Source organism: Chiloscyllium plagiosum, unplaced genomic scaffold (assembly GCF_037043375.1).
Source record: "Chiloscyllium plagiosum isolate Xiang-an unplaced genomic scaffold, Cpla_swu_hap1 HiC_scaffold_28, whole genome shotgun sequence".
NCBI classification, from domain to species: Eukaryota; Metazoa; Chordata; class Chondrichthyes; order Orectolobiformes; family Hemiscylliidae; genus Chiloscyllium; species Chiloscyllium plagiosum.
Window position 1 is genome coordinate 19364462 of NW_028270166.1, and position 25721 is coordinate 19390182.

Here is a 25721-nt window from a genome sequence, read left to right on the forward strand (position 1 = left end):
TGAAACTGACAACTGGAAGCAGCAGAGACAAACCACTGTAAACATCACAGAAGCGCTTCACAGGAGGCTCCCAAGCACTGAGGATATCACCTAGACAGGGGACGAAACATCTGCAACACAAATTCCCATCTCGGCGAACAGAACCACATCACACTGAAGGTCTGGCTTTCATGCCCATATGTCCAGCACATGGTTAGCAGGAAAATGTGAATGGGCTATGAGAGAGGCAAAGAAGGAAGGGAACATGCGAATGAAGACTCTGATCAAAATATTTCCATCTCTCACTTATTATTTTCCCAACCCTAAGCTGCTGATGATATGCTGCCTCCTGTAACAATAGCAGAATCTCTCTCATCTTAGGACCCCCAGGGTTCCTTAACCCTGAGAATATTAGTTAAGAGCATTTTATCAGTTAGCAAAGGGATATTGGCAGCCTGCCCTACCTCTGCTGAAGTCACAGTGTTTGCACTATATAGGAATGTTAGAGTAGGGAACAGTAGATTTGTTTTGCAAGATATGCAATGGGTATTTAACACAATGTTAAGTTGGCAGATTTCTGGTTAAATTCTTTTAAATAACTAAATGATTTTGTCTGTACTACTTTCCCATATTTCCCATGTTTCCCATTTTCTTGCTTGTGGTTTGGTAAACTTCCTTCCCATTAAACAGTAAGACAGAAGTTAAAGATCTGCAATGGGTATCTGTGACAGGGAGGCTTTGTTGACTGTGGGACCTCTTTGTGTTGATGGATTGGGAAGGGAGGATGCAAGATGGGTTCAAAATATGGCTGCCAAGATGACTTAGCCATGCCAGGATTCCAGGCACCAATGACTGCTGCTGGCACCCTGGGTATCCTACTCCTCCAAGTTGTTTGTCTTCATTAACCTCTTCCTTCTGGTCTTTGCTGCTCACTGTGTTGTGAAAAGCACAAAACATCAGATTCATTCTCAATAGCTGTACTTGAACTGGTGCATAGAGAATGGTGCCTCAGACCTGTGCAGTCACTTAAAGCACATGTTCACCATCTCAGTTGCTTGCTCTCCTGGCTTATGGTCAGGTAGCCTTGAGCAAGTATCTTCTGGGCTTCACGATCTCTTAATCAGTGGGGTTCTGAGGAAGGGTCACCGGATCTGAAATATTACCTCTGATTCCTCTTCACAGATGCTGCCAGACCTGCTGAGGTTTTTTCAGCAATTTCTGTTTTTGTTTCTGAACAATAATTGAATCCTCACAGAAGGAGACAATAGAAGAAACAAGAATATTATTAAAGGATAGTCAGCATGGGTTTCCAAAGGAAAATCTTGCTTGATCAACCTTATTGAATTTTTTGAGGAAAGAACAGTCATGCAGTAGATACAAATGATATGGACTTTCAAGAATCTTTTAGTTTGATTTATTGTTGTTAAATGTACTGAGATACAGTGACAAGGGTACTCCACAACAGATTAATGAATACAACCAGAGAATATGGAGCAAGGGGTAAGTGGCAGAATTAATCATTGGGACCACTGCTGTTCACAATTTATATTAACGAGCTGGACTTTGGCTTCAAAAACACAATTCTGAAATTCACAGATGTGGGGTTAGTCAAAACAAAGGGGGACTACAACAAATTACAGGAGAACATTAATAAACATGTAGAATGGCAAAAATAATCAAATGAAATTCAACACAGATAAATGTAAGGTTGTATACTTCAGTAGGAAGACCAGGGACATGACTTATTATTTGAAAAGTGCAAGGCTAGGTGGGATAGAGAAACAAAGGAACAAATCTCAAAGTACAAATACATTAGAAGTTTTAGCATAGATTAGCAAGTAACACAAGCACTGGACTTTATTTCTAGAAGCATATAATTAAAATGTAAGGAAGATATGCTAAACCTGTATCAAATCTTCAGTAATGCACATGGAGAATACTGTATGCAGTTCTGGTTTCCATTTTATAGAAACAAGTTTAGAGAAACAAGAGCGGGTACAGGGAAGATTCACAAGTAAGATATCAGAAATGTGTATATATAGAGGACATTAAACTTCTGAGAGTGGCTACTGGGAGAATGTTTCCTGATCATTTAAAGTGATCACCTTGGAATTTGGTAGGGAATTCAGAAGAAACTTTCACTCTCATAGAGTTATATGCATGCAGAACTTGTTCACATGGAGCGGTTGAGCCAATCGAGTAGATGCAGAAGGGAAACAGGTAAGCATATTACAGAGAGTAGAATACAGGGTTGTGATGGTTGACTTAGATGAGGAAGGATAGGAGGAGGCTTGAGTAGAGTATAAATGCCAGCATGAACTAGTTGAGCAGAATGGTCTTTTTCTGTGACGTATACCCGATGTAAAACAATGAAACATATCATTGATCATGCATAAAATATTCCATTTGTAGAAAGCACCAACAAATTACAACTGGACAATCATTTTAAAATGTTCAAAAACAAACCAAAGCCCATTATGTTTTTCTTGCATATTGATCTTGAGGTAGCTTCTCACTTTTCCTAGCTTCTGCCACAACAGAGAAATTTTCTACAACAATAAATAGCTTTCAGTTGACCTCAAAACCTATTAAGACTGCTTTCAACAGTGTATCTGTGACAGGAATGACAACCAAAACTGTCAGAAATTGTAGTTGTATTGCAACTGTAAAGTCAAAAATGTCTCAGCAAGTCTTAGAAGTTAATCAGACAGAAGTGGATATTGATGTTGACCAAAAGTACTTGTCAAAGGAGTAAATTTGAGGAATTCAAGGGTATGCTGCTTAAGCAGCTGAAGGCTAAGCAGCTGAAGGCACAGCCACCACTACTTAGATAAAGTGAGAAGGGGTCAATCAGCTCCTCTCCTTCCAGCTCCCTTCCTTGCTGATCCCAGCAAATCTTTAAGTTCTTTTTACCGTGAGGTTGTACTTTTCTCCAATTAAAATATAGTTAACTGATTTTACTGTGAGGAATAAGGAGTCAATCACAAGGTTTTCCTGAGATTTTAAAAAAAGCAGATCGATTACTGCTAACTCCAAGAAAAATAGTAAAGATATGACAACAGGTGAAAGGGCTCTGTGCAGTTACTTGGATACACTCACTCACACACTTTGCTGTCAAGAACAAAGTAGGATGGAAGAACATATACAGTATAAATTTCTTTGAACATCCTTGAGATGTAAGGTTTTAACCTGAGACCAAGGTTGATTTCTTGAAGGTGGTCACCAGTAGCAAATATTGGCATTTATTTTTAAAGTCTTCAATTCTCTGATTCTTCTTTCCAGTCAGTGCTGTTAATGAGGGATTTTTCCTCTTGGGGAAGAGTCTCCTCAGCCCAAGTTCCATTCTGCATTCTTAATGTCATTGCTCTTGATCTGACAAAATGACATTGTGATCAGTATTAGCATCTATTTCAGACTATCAGAAACACCATCAGAAGGTAGCTAGTTTTTGCAAAATTCTGTTGAACATTAATTATCAAAATGCATGGTTTAGATGTGAGTTCCATGTGGCTCATGAGGAGTGTTTTCTTTTGATAACGTTGCCAGGAAATAAATTAGCTATATCCTGTTTACCTGTGAAATCTGTCAATGTACTTCATAGATACAATAAATTACTTTTGAAGGGCATCCACTGTTACTCTTTGAATGCAAAATGAAATGTTCCGATAATTTTTTTCAGATATCCTCAGGTTTTATTATACCAAATGGCTACTTAATCCCATTGTCAACAACTGAAAACAGTAAAAGCCCAGGGCATTTTTCTGTACTTCAGAAGACTCTGTTATTCAATAGCAAACCAAATGGTGCATTTACGAGCTGAGCTGTTATGTTCAGGAGGGTGTGGCTTTAAAAAGAACTTTAAAGTGTGTGTGTGTGCATATATACTTTTTTATAGAAATCTAAATGTTTAAACTTGGTTGTATTGCTCCAGATTAACTGCAAATGTCACAATGTTGGTGACTAACGTTCCCCTCAGGGAAAGCAATTGAGAACAATATTGTTTGAGGAATAAATCAAGATGTATTATCAAGGCACAGTCAGCAAACTCTACAGTTAATACTAAGCCAAACAGTCCCTGGCCTTTGTCAGCTCAGTTTTATTAATGAGTGTGAAAGTTTGATTCTGTTTTGCTGTCATCACTCACTTCTATAAATTTCAGGGCTCAAAGTTAATTATAGAAGCACTTACAGGAATTTTATTTTTGGAGAATGTTGCCATTAGCCACTTCATTTATGGAATTAGCTTCTGGCGGCATTGAGATAACCTCATCTTAACTAATAGAGAATGTGGAGCCACGTATCCCAATAAATAATTAATCATGCTATGGGGCTGCATACTTTGGAATTCTGAAGGACTGGGAGCATTGCTTGAGGGAATTGATGTGCATACATGAGTCAAACAATCTTTTATTGACTGAATTAAGCTCAGGAATTCCCATGGTAGTCAGTATCTCTTTAATTCCACTTAGACAGTAGATCCATTTAGTGTCTGGGACCTTATCATACTAAAACTTTTAAAGAGATGTTGTGAAAGTGCAGTAAAATAAGTGGAACCAAAACCTGTGGAAACTATTAGGTCCTCGAGGATAACTTTGAGGTTGTATGTTATTCTGCAATCCAATGGCTGATACAAGATAATGAAAGATTTGAGTTCTTCTATCTGGATTTTGAAAGCTTGTGTCAAAGAATAATAGCTGTCAACTAAGAATTACACGTAAATTTAATGGCATTATCTTGCTACCTTTTTCTTTTCATTTTTAGAAGCTAAATGAACTCCTGATGCTGGAAATCTGAAACAAAAACAAATATTGCTGGAAAGTATCAGCAGATTTGGCAGCATCTGTGCAGAGAAATCAGTGTTAATGTTTTGGGTCCAGTGACCCTTCTTCAATATCATCACTTACATCAGAAGAAAACAATTCCACTTTGTGTTCAGCTGACTGGTGAACAGTCACAGAGCATCCTAAAACTGAATTCCTCATTTCATAATACCTTCCTTTTGAAATAGTCTGCAGTGTGCCTGCCTGCTTTCATCTTGAAAGACAAGTCTCAGGATAGATCCTGAGAAATCAAGGCTAACCTCTACGGGCATGATCAGTGTTGTTTACTTCTTTCTCAGGAAACCAACTGAATAATGCTAATATTAAGTCCATTTTCCCTCCAAGCTGTAAACAGTTTAAATTCAGTAGATATGCAGTGCATCAGTCGAGGAACATTCTGTTGATATTATACAGTTAAAATCCGCAGTTGCAAAGATGGAAATGGCAGGACGAGTGCATCCAGGGTCAAATAGAAATCAGCCAGCGGAACAATGGCCTACTAAAGAGTTAGTGAATCTGGCAATTGGCAGCTGAAAGGCACCCTATGTCAATCTCACTTGGGAAACATTCTCTTGAGCACTCCAATGCATGAACAGTATGTAGTTACTACACAAAGATGGCAGCATCTACTGAAACGTTGCTTGTCCGCTTCAATTCAGTTGTCCGCTTCAAACCACTTCCAAATCTTGCCAAAATCTACTCTTAAGGCCTACATTTTCTTTTTTGGTTCCAGCTTTGATGCTCCTGTTAATTCAATGTGTATTTTCCTGTCTGGTCACTTTGGCCTAATGGAAAATATAGATTGTAGTGTTCCACCTAATGGGCTTCAGATCTTTGCTATATTTCTCAATTTAAAATAAGCTATTGTATGACCATTACTGTAAGCTTTTAGAATGTCTCCTCTCATGTTTTCCTAATTGCTTCTTCTGGAAGGGAAAGGCATGGAATTAAGAGTGGTGACAGAATATTTAGGTTTATTGGGCAATTACTAATAAAGTGGAATGCTATGTCCTAATTAGTAACCTTGTCGGATGATGTAGCCCATAAAACTAGGATTAAAATAGGACATACATATCAATTCATAATAACATGGAATTAATTTTGAGTTATAAAGGAATAAAGTTGAACTAGAAGATTGAGGTGTATAATAAGGATAAAAGGTTTGTGTGAAGTTCGGTTTAACAGGAAATATTCATATAGGTAGCCTGGAGACATCTGTAGCTTATGAGAATCCCACATGTGATACAATTGAGAATCTCAACTTTGAATTAAACATTTTTGATACGTTAGATTATGCACTAGACTGGAGGGACAAGTTATAGTCCGGAAACAGAAAAGATATCTTGGCTGCCAGCCATCTAAGTTGAGAGTGTGGTGCTGGAAAAGCACAACAGGTCAGGCAGCATCTGAGGAGATTCCTGATGAAAGGCTTATGTCCGAAGCCTCAATTCTCCTGTTCCTCAGATGAAGCCTGACCTGCTGTGCTTTTTCAGAACCACACTCCCGACTCTGATCTCCAGCATCTGCAGTCCTCATTTTCTCCTGCCAGCTATCTAACAATCAGATGTTATGCTACACAGACCCAACAGATTTAAGGTAAAATGAAGGGGTTAGCTATAAGCCACTAGAGATCAGATGACAGTCAGGTAAGTGTTCAATCAGGAGCATTCAAATTTGATTCAAAGCATAAACTATAATGATTTTCAAAGCAAACCAAGGAAGAAACTAAGACAAATTGCCTATAGGTTGGGCTGAAAAAGCTTCAGACACTATCCATAAAACCCATTTAAAGATCTTGCTACAAAAATTTGTTGGAGTAAAATAATGAACTGCAGATGCTGGAAATCTGAAACAAAAACAGAAATTACTGGAGAAACTCAGCAGATCTGCCAGCATTTGTGCAGAGAAAGCACAGTTTTCCTGAGGAAGAGTCACTAGACTTGAAACATTCAGACTGCTTTCTCTTCACAGATTTTGCCAGACTTGCTGAGTTTCTCCAGCAATTTCTGTTTTAGTGTAAAATCTGTTAGAGGTTCCTTTCTTTGAAATTACGTTTTTTTTCTAGATTTTTGAGTGAAAAAAATCACTCCTCAATTGAAATATTTCTTTAGGGATTGAGACAAGCAATGATAATATCAGAATGACAGAGACAGGAGAGAAAGTCCTTTGCTTACAAAACTCTGAAAGAAGAAGTATAATTTTGGAATTTGGTGTTGGACAGCTGAGATGAACATCAGAGGAATTGTGAATATATTGTCATCATTCAAGTGTTACCCATGTTACTATAAATAAATAAACATCAGTCTTTCCTTGGGTAAATAGTCATGGTGTCATTCTTTTCCAATGCTTCAGGAGATATATGACAAATTTAGGGCATGAAACCACAATATTATTACAATCTGAGTACAATACTGGCATATATTGAACTGAATGCTGAACAGATAGATAACGGGAGGCAGTTATTATAGAAGCTGGATGGTAACCAGACATTGGGTACCAAAATATCTTATGTATATCTTCTTTGGAAGCTGTCAGTCATACCTCACCCCTTTTTTATATCTGTGCAATCTGCTGTCGTTGTTTTATGTATAGACAGTTTGCAAGTGCCAGGTTTGATAAGCAACATTTTTGTGAACCATCATACTTAAATAATTACTCACCACTTTACAAGGCTCCTGAGAATGAATGGTGAATCCATGCTGTATTGGTAAAAACTAGAGTGACGACAATTTAAACTGTCAATCTTGCTGACATTTTATGTCATAAAATGCTAGTGCTTTGGAGCCACTAAGGGAATTTGATTAGATTCCCTACAGTATGGAAACAGGCCCTTCGGCCCAACAAGTCCACGCCAACCCTCTGAAGAGCAACCCACCAGGCTCCTTTCCCTCTGACTAATGCACCTAACACTATGGGCAATTTATCATGGCCAATTCACCTGCCCTGCACATCCTTGGATTGTGGGAGGAAACTGGAGCACCCGGAGGAAACCCACGCAGACACAGGGAGAATGTGCAAACTTCACACAGACAGTCGCCTGAGGCTGGAATTGAACCTGGGATCTGGTGCTGTGAGGCAGCAGTGTTAATCACTGAGCCACCGTAGAAAGGACACTAAACATCAGTTTGCAATAATGCCATCAACCTGAATTAAGGGCACCAAAAGGCATCAACAAAACAAACCTGTGAACTTCTAATTTGCGTTGAGAATTTTATTAAACTGATTAATGGTGCAACTCATTGTACTGTTTCTATGATTTGTGAGGAAAGTGTGTTTGAAAAAAACTAGCTTGCACAAAAACATCACTGGCGTTTCTGAAATGGCAAAATAACCTTTTTTTTTCACAGTAAAGTTTGCCCAAAATTGCTCATTTAGGACTGAAATGGACGTTCATTGACTATTATGAAGCCATGGAAACATATGATGTTTACATTGCGAGACTGAACTGATTTCATTCCACTGACGATAGGATACAGCTTCTGCTTTTGACGCAATCAACAATCCCAGCACAAACTGCAACCGAAAATGCTTTGGATTTCACTTAGGATCAATTCAGGACACTTGGTTACCAGGAGATCAAATTAAGGAAATAAATATTCAGAGATATAAAACATTTTGAAAAAACAGGCAGAAAGCCAAGGGTGTTTGGGTAGATGTGTTGGTGTGAGATGAAATATGTCAGTTGCTAGGAATAACCTTGAGTTGGATGATGTAGAATCCATATGGGTGAAAATAAGAAAGAACAAAGGGAAGAAGGGTGAGAGTAATCTATAGGTCACCTCATAATAGTAGCTGTTTTGCAGGACAGAGAATAAATTGTCAGATAATATGTTTAAAAAAAGATCATGGGTGACTTTAACCTTCATGTAAATTAGAAAAATCAAATGGGCAAAGGTAGCCATGAGAGAATTCATAGAGTGGATTCAGGTCAGTTTCCTAGAACAATATGTTGTGGATCCAACCAGAGACCAGACTATTGGAATCTGGAAATGTTTAATGAGGAAGGTTTAATCAATTATCTAAGAGTAAGAGATCTCCTAGGATCAGTGGCCATAACATAATATAATTTAGCATTCAGCAGAATAACTATTACTAGAGAAAAATTACAAGGAAAAGTAATACAATTTTAAAAGATAGAACTAAGAGATAATGGGTGCACTTCTAATATTTCTTTCAAGAATCTTTGGATAATGGGGATCCTGTAAATGTAGTATATCTGGACTTCCAGAAGGCATTTGATAAAGTTAATACACAAGGTAAGATCACATAGGGTTAGGAGTAATTTATTAGTATGGACAGAGGATTGGCTAACTAACAGAAGCCAGAGAGTTGGAATAAACAGATCTTTGATTAGCAAGATGTAACTAGTGGGATGTCACCAAGTTCAGTCCTTTGTGCCACAACTATGTACAATCTATATTAATGATTTGGATGCAGAGATACAAAGTACTCCTGTGAAGACAAATTTGGAGATGACACTAAAACAAGTGAGAAAATAAGTCGCAATAAGGAAATAAAAAAATTACAAATGGATATGGATAGGTGACGTGAATGAACCAAAACGTGGCAGATAGAATTTAATGATAATATGTGTGAGGTTATCTATTTTGGTTGAAAGAATAGTAAGGTAAGTTATTATCTAAATGGTGAGAAATTTCAGACTCCTTAAGTGCAGAGGGATCTGAGAGTCCTTGTGCATGAATTGCAGAAAATAAGGATGTAGAACAACAAGCGATAAGGAAGGCAAATGAAAGAATGAGAGGATTTCTGATTAAGAAAATAAAATGATAAAGGGAATTGAAAAACGTAGATGCAGAGAGGATGTCTCCACTTGTGGAGCAATCTAGAAGATTTAGACTAAGGGGTGGAAGATTTAAAACCGAGACAATGGACAAGTACTTCTCTCAAATGTTCATGAAGCTATAGAATTCATTACCCCAGAGTATGGTGGATGCCAGAATATTGAGTAAATTTTCGAAGGAAATAGATGAATTTTTAATTAGTAATGGGTTGAAGAGTTAGGGAGAGTTACAGGAAAGTGGAGCTGAGGCTGAGGTGAGATCAGTAATAATCATATTGAATGGCAGAGCAGGCTCAAGGGGCTGAATTGCCTACTCCTGTTCTTGCTTCTTATGTTCTTAGACTTGGGAAAGGTCCCTGAGAAATGGAAAACTGCACTCAAAAAGGTGAGGGAGGGAGCCAAAAAAATAAAAACAGGCAACAATGACTAGTTAGGTTAACATTTGTCATTGGGAAATCCTAGAATCTATTAAAAGATTTAGTAGCAGATAATTTAGAAATAAATAAAACATCAACAGAATCAGCACGGCTTCAGGATTGAAAAAATTGTTACAGTTCTTTGTGGAGTTAACAAGCAGGACAGGTAAAGGGAATCACTAGCTGGAACATATTTGAATTCCAATTGGCATTCCAAACAAGTACCCCACATAAAACTACCCAATAAGAGAAGAGCCCATATTGTTGGGGGTAGTACCTTGGCCTGGATAGAGGATTGGCTAACTAATAGAAGACAAAAAGTTGAGATGAGGGGTATTTTCAGGATGGCAACCTGTAACTAGAGGAGTGCCAGAAATATCAGTGCTGGGACCATGATTAATTATAAATAATTTGGGTGATGAATGTGAGTATACTATTGTCAAGTTTGTAGATGATACAAAAATAAGTGGAAAGGCAAGTGGCGAGGATGACACAAGTGGATTCTGCAGCGATATTGACCAGTTAAGTAAAAATTTAAGCTGAATATTGTATGGGAAAATGTAACATTATGTCGTTTGTCAGGAAGAATAGAAGAACTGAATATTATTTAAATGGGAAGAGACAGCAGGAAGCTGCAGTATGGTGGGGGTGGGGTTTGGTGCATGAATCACAGAATGTAGCATACTAATTCAATGAGTAATGGTGAAGGCAAATGGAATGTTAGCCTTTATTTCAAAGGGAATGGAGCTTAAATTCAGATATAAAATATAAAATAACAGAAGGAATATTAAAATAGGAAGATCTTCCTAAAACTATATATGACTGTAATCAGACCGCAGCTGGAATACTGTGAAATGTTTTGGTCCCCTTATTTAAGGAAAGATAGACTTACATTGGGGCCAGTCCAAAGGAGGTACGGTAGATAGATTTGGATATGAAGGGATTTTCTTATGAGGAGTATACGAGGTGTTTGGGGTTGTAATCATTGGAGTTTAGAAGAATGAAAGAAGACTTTGTACAACCATCTGAGAATATTCAGAGGCTTGACAGGGTAAATGTGGAGACGTTGTCTCCCCTTGTGGGAGAGTCTCGGACCAGAGTGCATAATCTTAGAATAAGAGTTGCTCATTTAAGACAGAAATGTGGAGGAATTGTTTTGTCTCAGTGGATTGTCAAGCTGTGCATTGCTTTACCACCCGCAGCTGTAGAGACTAGGCCATTAGTATATTCAAGGTTAAGATAGACAGATCTCTCATCCTGAAGGAAGTCAAGGGTTATTGGGGATAAGGTCAGAAAGTGGAACTGAGGGTTAGCTGATTAACCATGATCTCACTGAATGACAGGGGGACTCAATGGGCTGAATGGCCTATTTCTGTTCCTTTATCTTGTGGACTAATTCAGATCACGCTGAGCCTAAAGTCTGTCATGAATCAGTGCAAGCAGGTGTTGTTTTAGAGTCTTATTGTTAAAAAGAATACTTTTATTCTTTCAAAAATATTCCTTTAACATTTGTACAGTATGATTACTGCATCTCACAATTATCACAAAAAATTACCATTTTTTAATCAGTATCTAATCCATTTCTTTTGAGTCACTTGGTTTTGACTAATTAAAAATTACTTTTTAAAATGCAATAAATCCATTGCCTGATTCAATTGGTTTTAACTAGGCAGTTTCTTAGTAAATTAAAAAATAAAGTTCAAATATTTTGGAAGTATCATTCATCTCCTCATTTTAAAGGAAGCTTAATCTTAAGAGATTCTGTGAAGGCCTATAAATGGGTGTGATTAGCAGAAACTACCAGTGATGGTTTGATTTCACTGGGGCAAGGTTGGTGTTTCAGGCAGGGCCAACTTCTAGCACATTCTTTATTAAAATGGTGGAAATTGCATTTCCATGGACATATATTGCACTTGAACTTCTGTGATCACTTGCACTGGATTACAGAATTTGGACACATTGTGATGGAGAATTCTGCTGCTTAAAAAATCCCAATGGTCTCCTGAAATAGCAATTTCTAATGTTGCACAGAACCATTCTCCTAGCAATTTTCTTACCTCTTCTACTGTTGACAACAACTGTGACTGATGTAATAATCCACAAACGCTCTTGAGTGTCTTGCTCAAGTGGCCAATCTATATGTGCGGGATTGGACAGTGAATAAAGCCATGCTCTTATTGCAGATGACACCACTGTTCCTTCTCTTGGCATTGTCATTAGCATTGCACAGCACGGTGGCTCAGTGGTTAGCACTGCTGCCTCACAGCGTCAGGGACCCGGGTTTGATTCCATCCTTGGGTGACTTGGCTGTGTGGAGTTTGCACATAATCTCTGTATCTGTGTGGGTGACCTCAGAGTGCTCTGGTTTCCTTCCACAGTCCAAAGGTCTGCAGGTTAGGTGCGTTGGCCATGTTAAAATTGCCCATTAGTGTCCAGGGATGTGAAAGCTAGGTGGATTAGCCAAGGGGAATGTAGGGATACATGGGTGGGCTTGATCAGCTGAATGGCCTGCTTCCTCACTGTAGAGATTCTATGATTCTGGGTACATTGGTTAGAGATCTGGAGAGGCAACTCCAGCTGAGTCTTTGTTCACCTGCATCCCTAGCTTAGACCACTTGCTACTGAAACCCGCAACCATGCATTTGTCATCTCTGGGTTTACGCTTGCAAAAAAAGGTTCTGGACAGGCTTCCATCCTTCAGAAACAAGAGCTCATTCAAAACTCTACTGGTTTGCATTCTCTTCTGTACTGACGGTTCTTCAGCATTTACACATTCGTTCACTGACACATTTTCAGTTTCAATCCTGCTCGCCCTTGGATTCATAAATTCTTAGCCCTCTATTCAAATCCCCATAAAGTCTTGTATCTCTGTAATATCTTTTTGCCATATCACCATCTGAGATTCCTGCATTTCTTAAATTTGCATTCTTACATATCCCCCACTGCTTGTATTGGCCGTGCAGCCTTTAAGCCCAATATCCTGCAAGTCCCTCTCTAAATCCTTCTGCTTCCCCTCTTTTTAAGACATTACTTGAAATATAATTTTCATCACTCAACCTAGTGTTTCTTCCTTTGGTTTTGAATCACTTAGTCCGAGATTGATTCTAGTTGTTTTGTTCTCATGATTCTATAGTTTTTACTTAGTTAGCAAATGGGATTCCTGATTGCAATTGCCTTCACACTTTGCTGAGTCTAAAGTGATCCAGCCACCAACTGATCTGTAGAGCAGTCACTTTTCAATAATGTGCATCATTGCTTGTCTCTCCACAAGTGCACAAGGGGTATGTACCCCCCGTGATGGAGGGCAGCTTCACAGGGGCCATGGTTTGCCCTGTTTAGCGAGAATCACTCTCACCATGGTAGTTCAAAGCCTGCCTTTCAACAGATGGACATTGTCACCAGGAACTTGCAAGTGACTTCAAATATTCTGCAGATGATGGATGTCTCCGATTAAAAACAGAAAATGCTGGAGAAATTCCGCAGGCCTTGCAGCATCTGTGGAGAGAGAAACAGAGGTAGCATTTTTGAGGCTGATATGGCTCTTCTTCAACGCCTCCTCAGGCAGGCACTATGAGGTAAAATACACTCATCTCCTGACTCTACTAAGTCCTGACCTCAGTGAAGCCACTGGATGCTTGGGAAACCTGGCTGACTCAGGTGAAGTCAGAAACCTGAATGTCAATGAAGCTTGAAACCTCATCATTCTCTTTAAAGTTCTACATTCCAAAGCCTCTTTGGGCTGGGAAGGGAGCTCACCTGCTTTCCTGACTTCAACCCAGTCAGGAAAGGGTATGTTAGAGTAAAGTTTAGAATCAGGTGCTGATTTCTTTTCAGTATTTAACCCCGCATCTGACACAAATCTGCCTGTTACTTTCATTTCCCCCCCAGCTCTATGGGTTACTTCTCTGTCATCAGAACTGACCTCTCCTGGAATCATCTCCAGGGTGGATGCAGAGAGGCTGTTCCCAATAGTGGGTGCATCCAGAACCAGAGGTGTCACACTCTGAGGATTCGGGGTGGACCATTTAGGACAAAGATGAGGAGACATTTCTTCACCCAAAGAGTGGAGAGCCTGTGAAATTCATTACCACAGGAAGTAGTTGATACCAAAACATTGGACGTATTTGAGAGGAGGCTAGATATAGCACTTGGGGCGAATGGAATCAACGGTAATGTGAGAAAGCAGGATTAAGCTATTGAGTTGGACGATCAGCCATGATCGTGATGAATGACAGAACAGGCTCAAAGGGCCTCCTGTCTTCTATGTTTCTTCGAAAACCTATAAGGCTAACTCTTGCTTCTCAGAGATTTCACTGAAAGATTTATTGGTAAATTTGTTGTGAGCTGACTTCAGAAGGGAATAAGTTTGCAGAGTACTTCCAGCTGTCTGTCGCCCACTAGTAACAATTTACAGTTGAATTATCTGATAACAAAAGGAAACCAGTGAATGTTTGTCCACAATGAGTTATAATATTTTTGACACTTCATTTAAGGTGAACATAAGGTCTGTCAATTTACTTCAGAGCTGGCATCTCTTCTAATCAGCTCGTGGATAGAAAGGGAGATGAAATGGTTGGGCTCATACTGCTTTGGGAACATTACTGTCAAAGCTTGGACTTGTAAAAGATTATGGAAATCTGTACAAAAGCAAAGCCTGTTGTTAAGGTTTAGATGATATCATTTGAATGTCTTTAGGGAATCACTGCTAAACAACACAATGTGAATAGGCTCAGGTGAATAATAAGATTTCACAATTAATCAATTACTTTTTTTCCTATTTTGCTGGAATAGAAAAGAAGCATCCGGAATTGAAATGCACAGGAGTCTACAGGAAGGTTACTTTGTAAAACAATAAAGAAATAGTAAGAGAGCAAAGGCCATTCAGTGTTTTCCTCTTCAGTTTTGTAAAATTTGAGCAGCATGGAATTTACTTAACCTCATTCAGAAATCTTGATGGAGTTGATCAAACATTGTTAAAACCCTACAGAAAGTGACAGCACCATCAAATTTCTGCTTTGCTTTACATTCAAGTAAATAACACTCCGAAATATTACAGCCCACGCAATTCAGCTCTAACTAGTGGCATTCCACAGCTGACTTATACCTTCCCTTAGCAGCACAGATGTATCATCTTTCAAGGAGTTATTAATCAGTCAGGCCCTCTGCAAATTTACTTCCTGGGCTGAATAAATGGTTTGAGAATAGACCTTTTGGTTTTTAAATTACTAGATGCTCCCTGACATTATACAAAATATGATGAAATAACACTTAAAGGTCTTGTACAAGGGTAAACATTGACAAATCCTTTGGACGGTCTTTTGGCAGCGGGCAGACCACAAGATCTCTTCTGAGTGACCGTTTAATTTTTTTTGTAGCCTTTATGCCAACTTTCTGCAACTTCTCACAACAAGGAACAGTGAAAATTAAGCCAGACCTCCAAATACAACAGAGTGATTGAACCCAATTTGGAAATGATTTTCTTTAAATAAAGATTATGTTTCTTGTATGCACCCTAACAGAGATTTTCAGTACATTCATAGTTTAAAACTCATGCTTAAGAATATTGCAGTGGGTAGAATCTTACTGAGTCACTGGGGGTCTTGTCAACTGGTGAAGGAGCTGGGGAGAGGCCTGCTTGTGGAAGGCCTGATGAACCACATTGCAATTACAGTAGGTAGGGCTGTGGCCATCAGCAAGCCTTCCCCTGGGATCAAGATCCTGGGAACAGACATCCCATCCAGGGAGAGCTGTCAGCCAGTCAGAGGCTGGCAAGACCAAGGAGAAGTGATGTGAGGAGAGTGGTATGTTGGATTGATTGGTCTCAGAAGAGGGAATGAAGAAGGGTTGAAAGGAAAGGCAAGGAGTTTGTTCTCATTGAACCCCCCGCCCACTCCTTTATGATATCCAGCCCCATAATCAATCACTGATTGCTTTTGGTTGAACACCAGTGATCTCCCCAACCTTGAGACAAGCAGCTGGCATGGTTTGACCTGTCACTCATGCTGTAAGGCAACAAGCCTGCTTGCAGCTGGGTAATCCTAGTGGCCATGGCATGGAGACCCTTTTCCTGATCCTTTAATTGACCTCAGTTGATAGTGGAATGGTTGGCAATGGACTTGCCATCCAGAACTGAATTCTGCTAGAGGAGGGAAAGAAGCGAGGTTTGATGTGCCAACACCCATGCCCACACCTCTCCCCCAACAAAGTGCCATTCCCATCTTCAACATTCTATCCCATGAGATAATAGGAATTGCTGGATTGAAAAAGAATGCTTCATTTGGTGCGCCTTGCCAGATCCTGGTTAATCGGAAGGGGGAAGTAATGATAAAAGATAATTGCAAAATAATGGAACAAGTCAAAGTCAAAACACAAGCTGCAAAAAGGGAACAGTAAGCAAAGGAAGACAGGTCCTGGCCACAGCAGCATTTTATATAATTAAGAGGCTGCAGCTATTTAAATGTATGGAACAGAATTTGATGTTCTGCTCACACTGGTCTCAGTAATAAAGATAATTACAGCTGAGGGAGGACATTCAGCTTATCTTGCCCCAATCTACTTTAGAAACCAATGTTCTGTCCATGACAACATCTGACTATCTCTTAAATAGCTCTAGCCTTTTGTAGCCTCATCCTCTTTTTAAATTTATTTTGAGCTTTATCACATCTCTTATAAATTCAGTTTTTAGCCTAAGAGACAGAAAGCAACTCTCAATGGCACATTTGCTGCTATTTTCAAAATACTGCAAGAAAAATAACAATACGGTATCTGACTAAAGGGCTACTTCATCAATGTAGAAATGCTAGGGGAGGAAGAAATCCCAGCATCAGGGATTTGATATGAACTTTTATCAACCACTAGGATACCAAAAAACATAACATAAAGGCTGAGCTTATTGCCAGTGTCACATTAGGTAGTGTAGCGACTGCGCACACGCAGAGACACAGCATGGCACTCAAACTCCTCAATGTCAGCTCATTGCAGTCCATAGACAGAACAGTAGGGCCGAATTAACATGTTCGTGCGTGGCTTTATTAAACATGCAACGCTGTGCTGTATTCATGCAGGAGGTGTCTCTGCAATGAATTAGAAAATCATTGACCTAGAGGTACACACAGCACCCTTGCTGTTTTAGTTGATCGCTGAGCAAAGTGGTGAGCTGTGCAGTGAGTGATGGAGCTAGCAGCAGGGGCAACGGTATGGAGAGGCAGCAACCAGTGGGAGAGACAAAGGCTCCGTCATGGTGGCACAACATCTTTGCCGCCCACTGTAGCATTGACAGCACTCTCACTCCGTAACATAATGAATACCTTCAATCCAAAATCAGCTCACATTTAACACTGACCACTACTGCTGACAATGACACCAAGAAAGCAAAATCATAAAGTGAACTAGAACTAAAGAAAAATAACCTGATGGGCCCATATACCTTCAATTACAGAGACTGAGAAGTACCAAATTTCCAAAGATGTTAAGATGCATAATAAGATCATAAAACTTTTAAGATGAAAGGAACAAACAGTGGGCATGCAATTAGAATGAAGTGGATTACACTTAATAGCTTACTCCAAGTATGAGGGCTAATGGTAACCCGAACGACAGCCTCAGAGGATTTTCCCCCAAGGCTAATGGAGTTAATATGTTGATCGTGAATAAGGAAAGTACTATAAACAGCTATGGATGGATTAGCAGCAGTCCTTCATAATGGGGTTAGGAAGAGTCTAGATTGTAATATTAACATTTTTTAATTGGGATTTTTGTCAAGGTTTGTTGGATTAGTTAAGCTAAGAATGGTAATGGCCTTATCAGTACTAAATGTGGGATCTTTATTCTTTATTCCCTCCTATGATTTATTAGGTAAACCTGGGTTTAAAGAAGTATAACACAATGAAGCATCAATATTGGAGGGATATGCCTCCATTCCACTAGCTTCCTGATCTGGACCAAGAAGATATCACTTATGGACTTGTGGAAAGCAATACAATGAGAGGCCAGCCATTCCGCGGCTACTACTTATGGTCAGCACCTACTGACAATCCTAGATTATCACTTCAAAGGCATGAGTGTCATCAAAGTGTACCAGCAATTAGACAAAGCAGTTTTACTCCAAGTTCATTTATATTCTTGAAGCAAATAAACAATTCGAACTCTTAGATATGGCTGGAGTTGTTTGGATTTAATAAATAAGTGAACTTTTGCAATACTGATAACGCTTAGCATGGTAACTAAAAACAGAAAACTATTTATTGCATGTTAGTTCTGCCTAACTAATTATTTTGCTATTTTATAACATATCACACCTTTGTTCATTAGTTAGAATGTCGAATCTTTGAAATGTAATTGCTTGTGTAATGTACAAAAAAATAGCAGTTTGTGCAAAGCAAAATCCCACAGAATTCAGAAAATCTATTTTATGATATTTGGAAGATTTGTTAGCAAGGACACCAGAGAGAACTCTCCACTTTTCCTCCAACAGTACCACGAGATTTTTAGATCTCCATCCAGCTAAAGGCAAACATAGTCTCAGTCTAACATTTCATCTAAAAGATATTACTGCTGAGAATGCAATAATTTCTCAGTACAGTACCTGCATTTGAGCCCACATTGCTCAGATGGGATTTTGTTCCAAACCTTAGAACTCCAAGAGAAAGGCTGACACTAATTCTAGAAAAAAAACATATATTTTGTCTACTTAATATGATTGACTTGAAATGAGATTAAATGTCAGCCACATGTTTACAAGCAGGTTAAGCATGTTTTTTTTTTATTTTCAGGTGCATGACTGACAAAAAAACTCTCTCAAATCAAATTGATTCAGACTTTCCCAATGAGCATACAAGAATTTTGTGTAAAGGTTGGAGTAAATTGTTTCTGAGAGAAGATGATGTACATGGCCTGATTTATACCAACAAACAAAATACGGTAAGGCAAGCAATATTGACGGCTGCTAGTTTTGTACAGAAGAGCACTTAGTATTTTGTAAAGTTGAAGAACTAAGTGGTAGATAAAGTTGGGTTTGTGGAGATGAGGTTATAGTAAGCAAACATGAGGGTTAATGTTGATTGGTCAGGTGGCTGGAAAATCTGTTTTATCAAGGACAGATAGAATTTAAAGTAGAAGAGAACATGTGAATGAACATGAGTTAGGATCACATAGGAGCACATGAGAAAACAGTAGATGAGGCCTTTTAGCTCTCACTCTACCATTTAATAAGATCACGGCATATGACACGAAGATTGGTGGAGTAACAGAAAGCAGAGGGGACTGTCAAAGAATACAGGAGAATATAGATAGACTGGAGAGTTGGGTGGAAAAGTGGCAGATGGAGTTCAATGCAGGCAAATGTGAGGTGATGCATTTTGGGAAGTCTAATTCTAGAGCAAACTATACTGTAAATGGAAGAGCTGAAAATGTGTTGCTGGAAAAGCGCAGCAGGTCAGGCAGCATCCAAGGAACAGGAGAATCGATGTTTCAGGCATAAGCCCTTCTTCAGGATTGAGGAGAGTGTGCCCAGCAGGCGAAGATAAAAGGTAGGGAGGAGGGACTTGGGGGAGGGGCGTTGGAAATGCGATAGGTGGAAGGAGGTCAAGGTGAGGGTGATAGGCCGGAGTGGGATGGGGGCGGAGAGGTCAGGAAGAAGATTGCAGGTTAGGAAGGCGGTGCCGAGTTCGAGGGATTTGACTGAGACAAGGTGGGGGGAGGGGAAATGAGGAAAATGGAGAAATCTGAGTTCATCCCTTGTGGTTGGAGGGTTCCTAAGCGGAAGATGAGGCACTCTTCCTCCAACCATCGTGTTGCTATGGTCTGGCGATGGAGGAGTCCAAGGACCTGCATGTCCTTGTTGGAGTGGGAGGGGGAGTTGAAGTGTTGAGCCACGGGGTGGTTGGGTTGGTTGGTCCGGGTGTCCCAGAGATGTTCTCTGAACCGTTCCGCAAGTAGTCGGCCTGTCTCCCCAATATAGAGGAGGCCACATCGGGTGCAGCGGATGCAATAGATGATGTGTGTGGAGGTGCAGGTGAATTTGTGGCGGATATGGAAGGATCCCCTTGGGGCCTTGGAGGGAAGTAAGGGGGGAGGTGTGGGCGCAAGTTTTGCATTCTTGCGGTTGCAGGGGAAGGTGCCGGGAGTGGAGGTTGGGTTGGTGGGGGGTGTGGACCTGACGAGGGAGTCACAGAGGGAGTAGTCTTTTCGGAACGCTGATAGGGAGGGGAGGGAAATATATCCCTGGTGGTGGGGTCCGTTTGGAGGTGGCGGAAATGACGGCGGATGATCCGCTGTACATGGAGGTTGGTAGGGTGGTAGGTGAGGACCAGTGGGGTTCTGTCCTGGTGGCGGTTGGAGGGGCGGGGCTCAAGGGCGGAGGAGCGGGAAGTGGAAGAGATGCGGTGGAGGGCATCGTCGACCACATCTGGGGGGAAATTGAGGTCCTTGAAGAAGGAGGCCATCTGGGTTGTACGGATTTGGAACTGGTCCTCCTGGGAGCAGATGCGGCGGAGACGAAGGAATTGGGAATATGGGATGGCGTTTTTACAGGGGGCAGGGTGGGAGGAGGTGTAGTCTAGGTAGCTGTGGGAGTCTGTCGGTTTATAATAAATGTCCGTGTTGATTCAATCGCCCGAGATAGAAATGGAAAGGTCTAGGAAGGGGAGGGAGGAGTCTGAGACGGTCCAGGTGAATTTGAGGTCGGGGTGGAAGGTGTTGGTAAAGTGGATGAACTGTTCAACTTCCTCTGGGAGCACGAGGCAGCGCCGATACAGTCATTGATGAAGGTGAACAGTTCATCCACTTTACCAACACCTTCCACCCCGACCTCAAATTCACCTGGACCGTCTCAGACTCCTCCCTCCCCTTCCTAGACCTTTCCATTTCTATCTCGGGCGACCGAATCAACACGGACATTTATTATAAACCGACCGACTCCCACAGCTACCTAGACTACACCTCCTCCCACCCTGGCTCCTGTATAAACACCATCCCATATTCCCAATTTATTCGTCTCCACCACATCTGCTCCCAGGAGGACCAGTTCCAAATCCGTACAACCCAGATGGCCTCCTTCTTCAAGGACCTCAATTTCCCCCCAGACGTGGTCGACGATGCCCTCCACCGCATCTCTTCCACTTCCCGCTCCTCCGCCTTTGAGCCCCGCCCCACCAACCGCCACCAGGACAGAACCCCACTGGTCCTCACTTACCACCCCACCAACCTCCATGTACAACGTATCATCCGCCGTCATTTCCGCCACCTCAAAACGGACCCCACCACCAGGGATATATTTCCCTCCCCTCCCCTATCAGCGTTCCGAAAAGACTACTCCCTCCGTGACTCCCTTGTCAGGTCCACACCCCCCACCAACCCAACCTCCACTCCCGGCACCTTCCCCTGCAACCGCAAGAAATGCAAAACTTGCGCCCACACCTCCCCCCTTACTTCCCTCCAAGGCCCCAAGGGGATCCTTCCATATCCGCCACAAATTCACCTGCACCTCCACACACATCATCTATTGCAACCGCTGCACCCGATGTGGCCTCCTCTATATTGGGGAGACAGGCCGACTACTTGCGGAACGGTTCAGAGAACATCTCTGGGACACCCGGACCAACCAACCCAACCACCCCGTGGCTCAACACTTCAACTCCCCCTCCCACTCCAACAAGGACATGCAGGTCGTTGGACTCCTCCATCGCCAGACCATAGCAACACGCCGGTTGGAGGAAGAGTGCCTCATCTTCCGCCTAGGAACCCTCCAACCACAAGGGATGAACTCAGATTTCTCCATTTTCCTCATTTCCCCTCCCCCCACCTTGTCTCAGTCAAATCCCTCGAACTCAGCACCGCCTTCCTAACCTGCAATCTTCTTCCTGACCTCTCCGCCCCCATCCCACTCCGGCCTATCCCCCTCACCTTGACCTCCTTCCACCTATTGCATTTCCAATGCCCCTCCCCCAAGTCCCTCCTCGCTACCTTTTATCTTCGCCTGCTGGGCACACTCTCCTCATTCCTGAAGAAGGGCTTATGCCCGAAACGTCGATTCTCCTGTTCCTTGGATGCTGCCTGACCTGCTGCGCTTTCCCAGCAACACATTTTCAGCTCTGATCTCAAGCATCTGCAGTCCTCACTTTCTCCTGTAAATGGAAGAGCCTTGGGAAATGTTGATGAGCAGAGAGATCTGGGAGTCCAGGTCCATTGTACTCTGAAGGGGCTGCACAGGTGGATAGAGTGGTCAAGAAGGCATATGATGTGCTTGCTGTCATTGGACAGGGTATTGAGTATAAGAGCTGGCAGGTCATTTTAAAGGTTTGGTTCGGCTGAATTTAGAATACTGTGTACAGTCTGGATGACACATTACCAAACGGATGTGGACGCTTTGGAGAGGGTGCAGAGAAGGTTTACGAGGATGTTACCTGGTATGGAAGGTGCTAGCTATGAAGAGAGGTTGAGTAGGTTAGGATTGTTTTCATTAGAAAAAAGGAGGTTGAGGGGGACCTCATTGAGGTCTACAAAATCATGAAAGGTATAGACAGGGTGGATAGAGATAAGCTTTTTTCCAGGATGAAGGATTCACTAACGAGGTCATGTGTTCAAGGTGAGAGGTGAAAAGTCTAAGGGGGATACACGCAGGAAGTACTTTACATAGAGGGTGGTAGGTGCCTGGAATATATTGCCAGCAGAGGCAGTAGAGACAGGCATGGTAGATTCATTTAACGTGCGTCTGGACAGACACATGAGTAGATGGGAGCAGAAGGATACAGATGCTTAGGAATTGGGTGATAGGTTTAGACAGTGGATTTGGATTGGCTCAGGCTTGGAAGGCCGAAGGCTGTAAATTTTCTTTGTTCTTTGTTCTGATTGTAAGCTCAAATCCACATTCCCAGCTACCTCTGATAACTATCACTCCCTTAATTATTTATTCACCTCTCTTTTAAAAATATTTAAAGACTCAGCTTCTATCATCTTTTAAGGAAGAAATTTCTATAGACTGAAAACGTTTGTCTCTTCTCTGTAGAACGATGTGCACAAAAACATTGAGGGATGGATAGATGAATTAAACAAGAGGATAACTTTCAACCTTCAAATTCTGTCTCTGCTACAAAGCATTTTTTTTTTCTTTTAATGTTTGCTTTGTTGTTTATGTAAGGCCTGAATATTTTTGGCCTCCACTAGTAACATGGGAGTTTCTAAACTAAAAGACTTCTCATTTGCCCAGTTTCAAATCCAATATTTTATATATTCAAGCAACAATGCCAATGGAAAATGGAAAGAAAAATACAGGTAAAACCAAGAACAGTAGATGCCTGAGGTCTGAAACAAACAAAAACAGATATTGCTGGAGAAACTCAACAGGTTTGAAGATGGGTGACTGGACTGGATATGTTGCAGATGCTGGAGATTAGAGTTGAGAGTGTGGTGCTAGAAAAGCACAGCAGTCAGGCAGCATCCGAGGAGCAGGAGAATTAATGTTTCGGGCAAAAGTCTTTCATCAGGGATTGATGAATACATTAACTGTCTTCTCTTCACAGATGCTGCCAGACCTAGTTTCTCCAGTACTACTTGCTTTTGTTTGAACTAATTGAGGTAACTATTTAACTAAAACCAGACTTGTTAAAAAAGCAAGTGGCTAATAGACTATTTCTCAATAGTCATCTTTCCAAGTGTTCATGATTCCTACAAAATGGAAAATGGGCAACATAATGGTGGCACGATGGCTCAGTGGTTAGCACTGCTACCTCAAAGCACCAGGGACCCAGGTTTGATTCCAGCCTCGGGTGAGTGTCTGTGTGGAGTTTGCACGTTCTCCTTGTGTCTGTGTGGGTTTCCTCTGGGTGCTCCGGTTTCCTTCCACAATCCAAACATGTGCAGGTCAGGTGAATTGGCCATGCCAAGTTGCCCATGGTGTTAGGTGTGTTAGTCAGGGGTAAATGGGACTGGGTGAGTTACTCTTCAGAGGTTCGGTGTGGACTAGTTAGGCCGAAGAGCCTGTTTCCACACTGTAGGGGACCTAATCTAATCATAAAGAGGATGAATTTCAAACTCTTTGATTACTTTGTCTTTCAAATGATGAGATCTAATATTCAAAAAGTCTTCATGCTTCTATTGAAGGTAACTATGGAGAAAACCTAACAAAAACCTAAAATTATTAATGGAGTCTATATCTGCAAATATCCTCATTTATAATTTTTATTTGCAAAAACAAGAACGAAGGAGCTGGTGGGTAAGAGTGACACAATGGCTCAGTGGTCAGCACTGCCACCTCAGAGTGCCAGAGCTTCAGCCTCTGTTCTAACCAAGAAATGTGGATTTCTGTCTCAGGCAACCGTGGAGCTTGCACATTCTCCCTGTGTCTGTGTGAGTTTCCTCCGGGTGCTCTGCTTTCCTCCCACAGTCCAAAGGTGTGCAGGCTAGGATTGGCTGTGGTGTCCAGGGTTATGCAGGCTAGCAATGGGAAATGCACTGTTATAGGGATAGAGTAGGTCTGGTTAGGATGTTTTCCAGAGGGTCAGTGTGGATCTGATGGGCCAAATGGCCTGCTACCACACTGTAGAGATTCTATGGATTCTATCTTACCTGAGGACATGAATGTAGTCCTGATAATCACTGTGTTATGGAATCGGAAATGTGATTGCTTAACCTGATATGTATATACAGGAAAATGCTTCAACTCTGTTGTCTGGGTGTGGGAGTAATCTTGTCTGCGTTCTGTCCTGTTGTGCGGAATACTCGATAGATGTTCCAGCCTAGGATAAGGTCACATGACACGATTGAGCCTATACAGGCAAGAAATGTGGATTTCTGTGGCAGTGTGTCACTTAAAGTGTGCAATCTGACAGTGTTTGTTTCACCAGTCACCACAATGGAAGTGATTCATTCCCGCACTAAATTGGCAAATACACTCGGTGCATGGAAAGGGTTCAGCTGGGGAAAACAGCATAATCCTCTTCCGTTTCCAATTTCCACGGCCAATATAGCCAAGACTCACAAATGAATGAAACGCATTCTCAAAAAACCCAACCCAATGCTAGTGCGCACAAATAGGCTTTTGTATATGCATGGACCCTCGGGGGGAAAAAAAAAGATTTGCAAATGTTAGAAATCTGAAATAAAACGGGCAAAAATGTCGAATATGGACATTTAAAAAAAAACTTGCTGTTTCAGAGCCGGCCTTCTGTGATGCTATGAGGTCTGTCACCAGCAAAACAAAAGACGAAAGACCTATACCTGAAATATTAAAATCTATTTTCTCTCTTGCACTCCAGTATTTAGCATCGAAACTCACCTGCGAGCATAATATTCATGGCGACCGTTCTTTCCCCAATCTTTTGCTTTAGCATCATTGTAAGGACGGAAGTGCAATTTATAATTCTTTTATATCTACGAATCGAGGAGGAAATATCAGGCTAGACTGAACGGGGGCTCCATCTGCTGTTGTGCACAGAAGAGAGGATAAATGGCGCTTTCAGTTGTAACCCACCCGGGCAACTGCCCAGCTGAACAATGCAGCCCTGAGAGATTGGCAGCAGCCGCGAGGAAATTGCTGTCTGGTAACCTGGCACATGTGGCAGCGGTCCGAGCATTCCCCTTCAGCCCAGCTCAGAGAGAGAGAGAGAGAGATCTGCGTGGGGGTGGGTGGGAGGAGGCCAAGGGTCGAGACCCCTGAAGGTGGACAAGCTCATGCCCAGTTGAAAGCAAAAAAAAAGCAGTAACTTTGAAG

At 41.3% G+C, this 25721-nt stretch overlaps 1 protein-coding gene and 1 long non-coding RNA gene across 6 annotated transcripts in view; one reads left to right on the top strand and one right to left on the bottom strand.

Moving 5' to 3' along the window:
* cbarpb (CACN subunit beta associated regulatory protein b) overlaps window positions 1-25721 on the top strand; it is a 203648-nt gene that overhangs the window by 6262 nt on the left and 171665 nt on the right. For 2 of the 4 annotated variants that reach the window (XM_087976026.1, XM_043721245.2), the window contains exon 2: window positions 18787-18934. In XM_087976026.1, the coding sequence (XP_087832152.1) occupies window positions 18787-18934 (148 nt within the window). Of the gene's footprint in view, window positions 1-17914; window positions 18031-18786; window positions 18935-25721 lie in introns of those variants that run through there. The other 2 variants (XM_043721246.2, XM_087976025.1) reach the window with 2 other exon arrangements.
* Window positions 1378-25715, bottom strand: LOC122565359 (uncharacterized). Of its 2 annotated transcripts, XR_006316143.2 has the most exons (3): window positions 25287-25712; window positions 18600-18676; window positions 1378-3351 (listed from the first exon to the last, which is right to left on the bottom strand). It is a non-coding gene; the product is annotated as an uncharacterized LOC122565359 (long non-coding RNA). The 2 variants fall into 2 exon arrangements; XR_015751825.1 differs by lacking the exon at window positions 18600-18676 and having other exon boundaries at window positions 25287-25715.